The sequence below is a fragment of the Diadema setosum genome, chromosome 15 (assembly GCF_964275005.1).
Source record: "Diadema setosum chromosome 15, eeDiaSeto1, whole genome shotgun sequence".
Classification (NCBI taxonomy): domain Eukaryota; kingdom Metazoa; phylum Echinodermata; class Echinoidea; order Diadematoida; family Diadematidae; genus Diadema; species Diadema setosum.
This window is the reverse complement of record NC_092699.1, coordinates 38108469-38121592: the sequence shown is the minus strand read 5'-3', so window position 1 is coordinate 38121592 and position 13124 is coordinate 38108469. Positions and strand designations below refer to the sequence as shown.

Here is a 13124-nt window from a genome sequence, read left to right as displayed (position 1 = left end):
AAATATTCAGAGAAATTATGCTAGCCTTGATTACATATGTACCATAATTAGCTTGCTAGTGATCGATCAATAAGAATTACAAGATCTCATGAATTATATGAAGCAGTGTTATCTGTGTATCATTATATGATCTAATAGAAACACATGTAATTAGTAATGACTGACTCCTGTATGTAAAACCCTTGTTTTCTAGATTGCTAGCGAAGCCATTGAGAACATCACCACTGTGTCTTCCCTCATGTTGGAGGAGAGAATGTATCAAGCCTACTGCACCAAGCTCAGAGAACCACTCAAGTAAGTCAAATTAGAGAACCACTTGAGTTATTCATATGAGAGTACCACTCAAGTTAGTCAAATCAGAGTACCACTCAAGTTAGTCAAATGAGAGTACCACTCAAGTTAAAGAACCACACTGCACTTAGTCAAATTAGAGGACCGCTGAAGTTAGTCAAATCAGAGAACTTCTCAAGTACATGTAAGTCAGATTAGAGAATCACTCAAGTAAGTCCTGTGCAGTTTTTCTGTAAGCCTCCTGTAAAAGAACAGAAGGAATCAATATAGAAAAAAAAAAATAAGCAAATCATTGAAGAATGTGGGAGGTGCAAGGGAGTCATTTGGTCAGACTATTGCAAACAATATTTTGATGATGCAATATCAACTTACAAGGACAAGGTTTTTAAGATAATCATTGACACTCATGAAGTGATGGTCTTTGGCTTACATGTCTATTTTATTTTGGATGCTTCTGATTATAGGAACATTCTAGCGGACTTTTGCGATTTCTGTTTCAATGTTCAATGAAAAAAAAAGTTACTTGTGCCATATATTCTTATTGCATTTGATCTTTTGTGATGTAATGATGAAAACAGGGAAATCATATAAGAGGAAGATATGATATGTGATATAAAAATGAATAGCCACCATACAGTAATCATGTATTGATTCTGATTTCATCCTTGCAGGAAGATCCAGAAACACAAGTTCTTCTTTGCCTTCGCTGTCTGCTGCTCACAGGCATCAGTCTTCTTCCTCTTCGCAGCCGCCTTCAGGTTTGGCGGCCATCTTGTCGCCATTGGGGAGATGTCATCTGATGCAATGTTCAAGTGAGTTGTGAGCTTTGGATTGCTTGTCACAGTCAGGAAGGCAGCCAACAGATGATTCAGATGTTACATGTTTACAAACTTCCATCATGTATACTAATCAAGAAATTCTCATTTTTTATCACTTTGCTTTTGTTGTGCAATCTTTTAGTGTACAGCTAACTTTCCTTTTGAAAGCTTCAATTCTGTCTCTTAAAAGCCCCATTCTATTCTAGTAGCAACACTCTAGACTGAATTTTAGTCAAAGAAGTTAATATGATGTCATCTTTAAAAGAGAGGTTGAGTTCATAGACTATGTAATTGCCTACTGAAAAAAAAAAAGAAGAAGAAAAGAAATGGTACTGTCGCGGTGTTAATTGATATTGAATTATTGAAATAGGGCAGTATGATAAATTATTGTTGATAAGCTATTCTTCATTTCTGTAGGTCACATCAGACAGGCATTGTTAATCTTGCGTACACACCTCTATCTTTTATTTCCCCCAGTTAAGCAGTGCTGTGTAGATTTTACCTACCCTCAGTTTAGTCCTACATATTGATTCTTGTGTACTTGTCTGTGCTAGGGTCATCATTGTGATCACATATGCTGGCATTGCGTTGGGCCAAGCAGCAGCCTTCATGCCAGACTTCAGCAAGGCTAAGATGTCAGCAGCCAAGCTTGTCACCCTCATTAATCTGAAGCCTCCTATTGACAACTACTCCACTGAGGGACTCAAACCAGTAAGTGCGACAGCCAGGAATCTCTATATAACACAACCGATAAGACACTTTACCGAACAACATGATTCATAACTTGACTTTTTATTTTCACAACTTTAAGGTGTTTTATGTTTTCTTTGTTATTTGAACATATGAATGGTAGTAGCAATTGATAGGCTCGGAAGTCTGTGTAGCAGCTGGCTATTTCATTCAAATTAACAGTGTAGTGGTCCCTGGTCATTGGCTACACAACAGGTCCATTTAGCAAAGTGAACTATCTCTCTTTAAATTGAAATATGCCATTATTGTACTAGTTGATGAGGGCAAGATCATTCCATTCACTGACCAGTGTCATGTAAAGATTATGTATCAGTGAAGAGAAATTGACTTTTTTTTTTGCCTCCTACCAGAGTTGTAAGCAACGTCTTGTCTATCTCTGATTTCCACCAACAGAAGAAGATCGATGGGAGCATAAAGTGCTCTGACCTCACCTTCCGTTACCCCAACCGACCCGGCACCACAGTCCTCGATGGTCTCAATCTCAACATCAAACCTGGGCAGACTGTCGCCCTTGTTGGTGAAAGTGGATGCGGGAAGAGTACCATGGTGTCTCTGATGGAGCGGTTCTATGACCCCAACTTTGGCTCTATCGTGAGTTTCTTCCCTTTGACTTTTGCCATTACAATAAAGACATTTGTGTTCTTTACAACTTGATAAAACAATGTAAAATGTTTGCTTTGTATTCGTTTCACCCTTTTGTTAGATGGAAATGCATGAAAATTGAATTGAAAATGGAATTGAATTGTTTTGTCTATCTGTTTCTGCTCTCATTGATTCTGTGTAAGATTGGATTTTCTCAGTGTTTACTTTTATTCTCGTTTTGATTATTTCATCCTACTATCTTTCCTCCACAGCAACTTGATGGGAACGACCTGAGAAACCTGAATGTTGGTTGGCTGAGATCCAGTATGAGTATAGTGAGCCAGGAGCCAGTACTGTTTGCCTGTTCTATCAGGGATAACATCAGCTACAGTGTGGAGGAATCTCTGTCTCAGGAGGAGGTGGAGAATGCTGCCAAGATGGCCAACATCCACGACTTCATCGTCTCTCTCCCTCAGGTAGGCCAATGATAAAAAAATTACTGTGGAACACAATATTTTCGCGGTATGAAATTGTCACGAATGGGAGCCGACAGCCTTATTTGCAGCATGAAATTTTCGCGAGTTGCCTCAAACATTCAATGCATATAGTGTAGACAAGATCTTTAGCATGCATTTTAATTTTGCGAAGCTCGGGTCTTGCGAAATTCGCGAAATCAAAATGCACATGAACATTCCTTGTTTTACAGTGACTGTTCATGGGGGGGGGGAACCTTGTGAATGACACATGTGTGTCTTAGATTTCTTACATGCTTTTCATTTTGAATATATTATAAAGTGAGTAGTAGGTGGGTTCAACTTTGTAAATAATCAGGGTAACCCTTTCTCACAAAGAATGATTTATTTTGAGACACAAATGGGCTTCTAGTAAATAAGCTTTAGGAATAGGACAGTTGTTGGTAAACTAATCACCAAGTGTTTGTATGAAGTCCTTTTCTACACTTTTTGCAGTATAGATGTTTAACCCTAAAAAGACTGGGGGGGGGGCCTAAAAGGCCCCCCCCCTCGACATTTCGCGCGATTACTCTGCAACAAGCAATGCTCTCGCCGCGATGCTCTATGACTTTTTTCTTTCGAGTTTCCCGCACATTTTGACACCAAATTTGTGACGCTCGGGGGTACGGTTCTGAAGTTACATAACTTTTTGTACATGCACGTGAGGCCGAAAATGGCTCAAAAATGTGATTTCGTGTACAAAGTCAATGCAAATTGAGTTCTTTCACATGGTTCATATAAATATGCTTGTTTTTACTCTCAGTGGCTAAAATTAATTTGTTTTAGGAGTATTATGCTTCAAAAAGTGTCTGCCACAAATTCTGTTAAAAAAACAACAAAAACAAAAGGTCAAAAAAAACAGAGAAATACATAAGAAATTCATAAAACAATAAAATAGATAAGAAATTAATTTTGATACCGAATTTTTTTTTCAAGTACATTTGCTAAGAATGCCACAAAGAATAAATAGACCAAAAATGATCACTTTTGGAGCTTTATTTACTGATTTAGATCAAAGAGTCTGATTTCTCGCATAAATTAGCATAATTAAATCAAAATAAAATAAAAGAAGACTATTTTGTAAAATCTAAATATACGATCTTGTAGATTACATTGCACACTACCATTGTGCAAATTTCCGCGGCGATCGCGCGATCCACGGCCGAGATCTTAAGGGGGGGCCCTTTAGGCCCCCCCCCCCCCCCCAGTCTTTCGAGCTACCAAAATAGCCCAGTCTTTTTAGGGTTAAGAAGACCTCTTGCATTATCTTGAAAATGTTAGTGAGATGATCAAGAAATGAGGCTCATGTGTAAGTATTTTTTTGATGATTATTATTATCAGTGATTACAGTTGTGTGTTCATGTTTACCTAGTGTTTACAAAGAAAAGAGAGAAAAAAAAAATCAGTGAATGAACTTACAGCAGGGAAGAATGGAAAAGACATGTACAATGTATTTATGAAGAAAAGAGAATGGCAATAGAAATGTTGTGACATATTGTTCAATATGGATTTGAAATTGACTAAAGTTTGCTATCATGTTCTGATTGCTATCTGTCAATACAGGGCTATGACACATTAGTTGGAGAGAAGGGAACACAGCTGTCTGGGGGCCAGAAGCAGAGAGTAGCCATCGCTAGGGCCTTGGCTAGAAATCCCAGAATTCTTCTCTTTGATGAAGCTACGTCAGCATTGGACACAGAGAGTGAACAGGTAAGAGAGTAGCTTCATTCACACATAGGGAGTATCAGTGTTTGCATTGTGATGCAACAATCAATTTTATATGTCACCATTCATACATGGCAAAGAAAAATCACCTCACTACAAATGAAGGCACTTTTGAATCTCCAAGCAATGACTGGATCATGGCTCTGGGTACCCTAGTGTACAGAGCTAGCATGGTGAGTTGCATTATGGGATAGTAAAATTGATAGTTTTCTTTGTATGCTGATCATACATGCCACAAGGGGCAAATTATTTTGAGGGTTTTAAGAAAAAAAAGAATGTCAAAATGGACCAAATTGTTAGCCACGGAGTGTGAGAGTTCACCATTTTTATAATCCAAACCCAATAATTTTCCTGTCGCGTTGCAAAAATAAATTGTCAAAATTCGTAAAATTTGGGTGTCTGTGCACGAGACTGTGTCTGGTATCCCATAGCTTGGATGTAGAAATAAGGATATTTTGTTTTGTTCAGGCTGTGTACACTATCCCTAGCTTGAATTCATTTAGATTCACTGGTACAAGATCTACAAAAGCCAGTTACTGTTAGCCTTTTGATGATCTGATTGTGATGACATGTTAGATGGTGTGTCAGGCATTTTGTCTGTCACAAGCCTCACAGATCCTCCCATTACACAATAGATATTGTAAATAAATCAAAAGTAGTGACAGTGTTTAGATAACCAGAGTTTTAAAAACTTTTAATGAGATGTTTTTCTGTTGTTGCAGGTTGTCCAAAATGCCCTAGACAACGCCATGCGTGGAAGGACGTCCATTGTCGTGGCCCAGCGCCTCAACACCATCCAAAATGCAGACCAGATTGCCGTCATTCGAGATGGCGTTATTGTGGAGCAAGGGCGCCACCATGAGTTGGTGCAGAGAAAGGGACACTACTACACCTTAACCATGGGCCAGCAGAGTTAGGAAAATGCCCTTCCAGATAGTCTTTCTTTGTCCAGGCCTCTTCTTTTCACAAACTGATATGAATTGATCCTAGGAGAACCCTTCACAGAGATACCAGTACATATTGAGGGGCTCTCAAACCCAGCTTTGTGATACTGAGCCTTGGAGAAAGGCTAACCCGTGCCTGCATTTCTTCAGAGTGGTGCTGGTCTGTGATGGGTGTAGTAACAGCTTCACTCTCTGTGTGAAATTTGACAAAGAGTCTGTTCCAGCAGTCTAGGTCTACACTGAATGAGCCATCGGCATATTGTACTATTCAAAGACAAGGACTAGTGAGACCTTTTAGTTCTTCCTAGTTGGCATATATTGTTCAAGGTGCCTTGAGATGAGACTAGTTCCATTCATAGGCTTCCTATTGAAATCTTAGTTTGATTACTTTCTAGCAGAGTGTTTTGGGGATTGGGTTTTTGGTTTAAGTTTTCTGCAAGGTGCAACATGTTGGGCCTTTGTAACACCTATGATTTTTTGTCTCCTTTTACTCGATTTCAATATTTGAAAAAAAAAAAAACCTTCCTAGTCTCCTATCAATACTGAAGCATTTAAATGCTATGTCAGTGCATGGAATGGTTATGATGTTGATGTACTCTGCTGAATAGTACTTACAATGAATTTGTGTTTACAGCAGTCATGTTACCAGTGCAATGAAGTTACGTTAATTTCAAGCCAGTGATATATGTGCAAAGTTAGAAATAATGTATGAAACAATGCAATTCTGTTGTGATTTGATTGATTAACATCTTACCAGTTCTTGTGAAGATGTTGACCATCGCGGTGAATACTATGACGATAGGGAAACAATTATTCACTTGTCTCGCGAAGAAGATCGTAGAAAGGTGTACGACGTTTCGCTCGCTACTGCTGAGCTTCGTCAGCAGTAGCGAGCGAAACGTCGTACACCTTTCTACGATCTTCTTCGCGAGACAAGTGAATAATTGTTTCCCTATCGTCATCTTACCAGTTGTTGTCACAGAGTACTGTATATGCCATATTTCAAGGATGTATAATTTTCTGATAATTGGGACTTTCCGACAATTTTGCGAGTGGCTGAATTTGTGTTTGTGGTGTACAGTAATGGACAGAGAAACGTACATGTGCACATTGCATTTATGGCGGGATCAAAGTTACTATATTCGCCTGGTATAAAATTTGTGAATAGCACCCAATTCGCAAAAAAACACACACAAAAAAAAAAACACAGCATATGGCATATACAGTATACTAAGAAAGAGACCTATTCTGGTCATTTGCATGTTGAATTGTTTCAAGACGTTCTTCCTGTGTATCTCGTGTAGAGCAATGTTAGTGGTGGGATAATTCGAACAGATTGTGCTTTGTGTCTGTTATGTTAAGTGTGATGAAAATGTAATCTAGACTAGAAATGAAGAATTTTGGATTGAGAATATGACATAACCTTGAACGTTGATGAGTTAATCAGGTGAAATAAGGACAATTTTCTCGGTCCCGGTTTTCTCTTACCACAGGCACTCATTTATCACCAGCCCAGTCTCTTCATTATTACACATCCCAAGGATGAAGTATATCAGCTTTGTGTGATGTTGGTACTCAAAATATCTGTAAGCAAGTACCAGCTTGTGAATGGTGTCTGTTTGTAACCCAACAGACTGTCCTTCAGTCTGTGTCTAAGCTTTCTGTACATAGATATTATAGATATTGCAGCTTGTGATTTGCAAGGACTGTAAATGTTAGAATATGAGAGAGAGAGAGAGAAGGGGGTGAGGATTAGCAGACAAACTGTGTCTGTGTGACAAGACTAATGGTGCAAAGGGACTTTAGCACAAGCTGCGTAAAGTAGATTGATCTAAATGATATATGACTAGCATATTGAAGATGTCTTACACATGAAAATCTGACTCAAGCTGATCTCAAATATGATTGATGAAACTCAGTGATTTGAAACATGAAGCTTGCAATCAGAGAATTAGTGATAAACAATGAGAGATATCAAGCAGGAGGATTGTGTGTTGCAGTATTAAGAATTCTTTCAAAGTTTCTGATGATTATCTAGCCACCGATGTCATAGTGTAATGATGCTTGATTTATACAGATGATATATGAGAACCTGTTTTAAATGTGTTAATGTTATTATGAAATTGGCTATTGTCAATGTGTTTATAATTTTTTAGATCTATTCCATAGTCTTGATTGAGGACCAAGGATGATAGAAGCTGTCTTGCCTCCGTGTTGTGACTGCCCTTCAATCATGGAGTGTAAATAAACTCTTTCAACAGTATGTGGGACCCAGAATCTTAAACACATGTTTCTATATGTTCCTCATACCTACATTATTATTTAAACGTGTTGCATTTTAGAGAAACTGAATGATCTTCACACTGTTTTGTGTGATAATGAAGGCAGATCCATCCAAAGTTGCTGGCATAGAGTAGTAAGATGATTCTCAGCTATCCATGGAGTCAGTAGGATGATTGATTCTATGTCTCCGGTGATGTGACTCATTTCTTGATGCCAAGTCTTCAGATCAAATGGTCATAAAAAGCAAGAAGGTATTTAAACCTCTCCAGAAAAAAAAAAGGAACACATACACACACAAAAAGAAATCAACCAACGAAACAAGTCGACAAACGAGATTGTATAAATGAAGAGAAAATAGAGAGTTGTGATTGCAGCCACTGTAATTGGTACCCCCTCCCTGGATATTGGATTGTACTATCCCTATGGTTCTCACCTATTTTTGTAGTAGTTGATGTAACTACATGTCTGTGTCTATAATTTGAATCCCCATACCCAGTTCAGAACATTCCTGCTTATGATATCTTTACCAGAGTTCAGCAGTTTGTGGTCCAACCATTAGTACTGTGATGGCAGTTCACCAATGTTGACGCATATTATTCCTGAGAGTCTTGGATATAAGCACATTTTATGTGGAGGGTATATCAAAGCATGTAAATGATAATATCTCTAGACCCACTTGCCTTAGTAACTGAGTCACAATTCAATCAACATCAATGCAATTTCATCAAAGATGCAATTTTCTGAGTTGATTTTTTGGGGGGGGTCTCTTTCTTTTGTTGTTACTATCAATCTCCATAGTCCAGTGATACAGTACTTGTCTTTTAGAGCTTGGATAAAGGAGTGGTAGCTCTTGGTACTTGTTTGTAAGTTTTTAAAGTGGGTTTAGCATATCGCCTAGTCATACAGTTGTAAAAGGTAAGTTATTGTGTCAGTTTTTTCCTGTGACACTAAGTTTGCTGTGTCTGACAACATGCAAATGACAATAAGGTATGAAACAAAAGGAAACAAACAGTTATTTTATTATTGGCATTTGGTTGTGCCCTCACTTTTGTGATATCAAGACCCTTAAAATTCATTGTGATCTAAAAGATAATATTTTTCTTAATTTAGGTGTCCTGCAGAACTGTACATGGCTTTAAAGCAAGAAGAGCAAAATCAAGATATTACACAACTTCAAAGAGTAATGGCCAATATTTTTTAAGTCACATCGATATCAAATTGAATTTAATTTATTTAAATTCAGATTGCAGTGATTGTGTTTGATAAATCTTAGGTTTAAGTTCCCATTCAAGGATGCCAGTGAGCTAATCACAGTCAGGAGTGAAGTAACTAATGACCTCTATTTGAGACCTAGGACCAAAGTGAGGATCACACCATGTCTAGGAGACAAAAAAGAAGTATCTTCATCTTGCTCGCTCTCATCTTTATGCCTCTTACTCAAGGTTGCTGGACCATTGTTGAATGTGGTGTTACTGAGAGCTTGCCATTAGAAGTAAAGTGCAAATAAAAGTGAAAGAGGAGATATGAGTTATATTTTCTGCTCTCCTCATGGGGATTTTTTTTTAACCATTCTTGCTTTGTGGAGAAAATTCAAGCATGTAAGATTGTAGCTATGGCAGTCTTTTTGCACTGACTGGCTAGAATATCACTAGAATTTGGTGCCAAAATATTGAATTGATAATGGTTTATTATTAACAGGTGTTGATATTTTTTCACTTGCCATCATACTTGGTGACTTGTTTCAATCACTGTGGTGATCTGTCATGCATCAGCCAATTAAGGGCTAATTCCCATCCCAGACAGAGCTGGTTGTAAATCAGGAACTCATGTGATGGATGCATACAGAATAAAACGAGGCTGGTTGTTTCATCATTGCAACAGCACTTTTAAAATGATCACTTCTTTGGAAACAAGCAAAAGAACAGACTTGGCAATAGTTTTCCAGCCTTATTTCACTCATTTCTAAATCCCTCGTGATGTTGTGTTTTTGATTTCTGTTTGTACATTGGAATGTTGTAGCCTCATTTGTTCAGTACTTATTTATTAGGAGATTTATGACTGATATGAAGTAATTTTTGTGTTTTGTTCCTCAGTTTTTCATAATTAATAATTGTCATAGAACAGACAGAAATCATTATTAATTACTGCCTTTTTTCTGGCACCCACAATGCAATTACATGTTTTGTTATTTTTTGTTATAAATATGACATACCAAATCAAGATTTTTTTGTGTGTCTGTATAGAAAAAAAAAATACATATACAAAGTGTTTGTTTGTTTGTTTTTTTTTTTGTAAATATAAATTTTGTATTTAAAGTGTACATCAACACTTTCAGAACATTTTAACCAGGATATTGTGTCAAACAGTAAAGGAATTTTATTTCCATTATGCTGTGTTTTTTTCTTGTAAGAGCACTAATCTCAAACATGCATTCAAATTAGTCAGACAGGAAAGCTGTGGTCTGCATTGTAAAAAGTTCACTACTTCCCTGCATGCTACACACTACAGTAATCTGCCTGTTTGTTATGCTAGATTTTTAGAACGATGTTATTAATTTTTATTGATTACTCTCCAAAGGTGTAATGGACAGATAGGCAGAAATTTGAAAAGCTTGTTTGTACCAAATCTAGCTGTAAAGATTTGCTGCACCTGTGAATCAAGCAGATATTGCAATAATTCGAATCAAATATGTAATGTGGATGAATGTTATCTGTTTTATGCTGCTTTTATAGTTGGCCATTACTGTGGCACAACTTTCCACAATTGTTTGCATCATCAATGTAGTGCCTTATTCTCATGTGATGACATCACCTGCTGCTGAAGTGGAATAGTCTGCCTTGGTGTGATGCCTGTATGCAGATATAGGTCCATTCCATTTGATAAAGGGGTGTATGGAATCAATTTCACAGACATCCAAGTGTGGTGTGAGGAGCATGTTGGCATGAAATGGATGATGTGAGAGGGATGTCAGGTTAACTACAAATATTGTCTCTCCTTTTCGAGTCCGTCGCTATATCTTTTCCCAGTCCTTTGCATTGAGTAGGAGTGGGTTGGTTTCTACCAATACTCATTGTTGTACACTTGTCTTGGTATCTGTGGAATCTACCAATCAAATGAAGGGGTGGCATACATCAGTGATGCTGGGACCTGATTGACGAGTACAATTTCACCCTCCGAAGATCTATGTAAATGCTTCTGTGTCGATTGTCATGATGAAATTTTTGTTGGCACATGTTCTAACAATTTTATGTCAGTGGAAATATTAAATAAGGTGTATACATAAATCTATGTGCTCTCAGTATCAGTTATGTAATTATAAATACACATTCACGTTATTTTATTGTACACATTTATCATACCTGATGTTATTTGCATTATGGAAACAATATTTCTAGTTGATGAATATATTGATACTGCGAGAAAGACATCCGTTTGTCTGTCTGTTTGTTTGTCTGTTTGATTTGTAATATGTTAAATGGATGATATAGTATTGGTGGAGATGAGAAGTGGTCTTTGTAATTTTTACAAGATATCAAGAAGCCTCTCATGAAATAGTACAGACCATACTATTCTTAGAGAAATTCAAAGTTTATTAGATGAAAATCAGTTTTGGAATGGCTGAGACATCCAAAAAGAAAGTAAAACAAAACCATCATAATAAAAGATGGGTACCACCTTTTATTATATTTGCTATGTTTTGGATATCTCAGCCATTTCAAAACCAATTTTCATCAAATGTTAAATTCCTCATGGAATTACATGTTCTTTCATATTTCACAAAAGATTTCTAATTATCTCACCACAGAATGTTAGAAACCTGAAGTTAGATCTCAACCCAAACTTTATGAACCCTTTAAGCATGGCATAATCCCCTTCTGGTCACTTTGATATTTGTTGTGAAATGAAAATGAGTTTTCAAATGTAGTAACAACATCATAGAACCAGGGCTTGCCCCAGATACTAAAGTAGCCCAATGAGAGGTCAAAGCTACATTGAAACTTGATGCACCCAATATTGTGTGTCTGTGTGGACTCGTGTGAAAAGGTTAGAGGTGATTGACGCATACTTACTGCAGGTGTATGTAAAGCAGGAATAGCTCCAAGAATGGAGGAAAAATAGAGAGAAAACTGACAGATGAAGATAGAATAAAGGCCTGAATGAATTTTGAGAGCTTAAATGATGCCAATCAGGGAGAAGAGCAGAAAGATACGAAATGTTAAGATTTCATCTTTTTTTATCATTCAAATTTATTTTTACGAAATGGTGACATTGGGTACAATCACGTACAATCACTGAGGTGAGGAAGAGGTACGTCTCTCACTGAAATACACACAAATCCTCATTGAATTTCTTGTTCTTTAAATGTGATAAAAGCACATAATATTATATCAAATTGTTGTACACTTGTAAAAGCTGTGGAAGGATAGCATGTGTGGGGGGAGATGTTCCAAACTGCAAAGTTATCATCCAAAACTTTCATAGTCCTTTTCTAGACAAGCCAATGCTGGAGGTGTGAGAACTGACCACACTGCCTCGTCTTACTCACATGTCTGGTTGGTTGTGACCAAGCGAACCATTTTTATTCTTAAAATGACACTGCTACCTTACTCTCTATTTCCAACCCTAATGAAACTTTGACTACTCTATTAATTTCACTTCAACTGTGTTCATAAAAGTTCGCTTTATCATGACTTGGCATTTCATTTGCTTTAAAACAAGAACAGACTAGCCAGAGGATTTTTGGTTACCTCAATCACAAAAAAAAATCCCCAATTCTTCAATCACGGCTGATTTTCTTCTTTTACCAGGGCTTTAAAAGTCACAAGTAGTAGTGGTGGTGGTGGTGGTGGTGGTGGTGGTAGTAGTAGTAGTAGTAGTAGTAGTAGTAGTAGTAGCAGTGGCGGATCCAGAGGGGGGCGCAAACGGCGCACGCCCCCCCCCCCCTTTAATTTTCGTTAAAAACAAAGAAAATAAAAAGAAAATACTGCAATGAAACCCGGAAGTGGCACCAGAAATATTAGTCACGCCCCCCTTTACAGAATTCCTGGATCCGCCCCTGCGTAGTAGTAGTAGTAGTAGTAGTAGTAGTAGTAGTAGTACTAGTAGTAGTCGTAGTAATTGTTGTTGTTGTTGTTGTTGTTGTTGTTGTTGTTGTTGTTGTTGTTGTTGTTGTTGTTGTTGTTGTTGTTGTTGTTGTTGTTGTTGTTGTTGTTGTTCTT

The 13124-nt window shown here is 37.4% G+C and overlaps 1 protein-coding gene across 1 annotated transcript in view; it reads left to right on the top strand.

Annotated features, from left to right (window-relative positions):
• The window catches only part of LOC140239339 (ATP-dependent translocase ABCB1-like), an 87025-nt gene extending 80709 nt beyond the window's left edge, over positions 1-6316 (top strand). Inside the window, exons 19-25 of the mRNA XM_072319218.1 lie at positions 194-294; positions 963-1103; positions 1664-1820; positions 2253-2450; positions 2714-2917; positions 4517-4663; positions 5401-6316. Coding sequence (XP_072175319.1) covers positions 194-294; positions 963-1103; positions 1664-1820; positions 2253-2450; positions 2714-2917; positions 4517-4663; positions 5401-5595 — 1143 coding nt within the window. The 3' untranslated portion in view covers positions 5596-6316. The remainder of the gene's footprint in view (positions 1-193; positions 295-962; positions 1104-1663; positions 1821-2252; positions 2451-2713; positions 2918-4516; positions 4664-5400) is intronic.
• The last annotated feature ends 6808 nt before the right edge of the window (positions 6317-13124 follow it).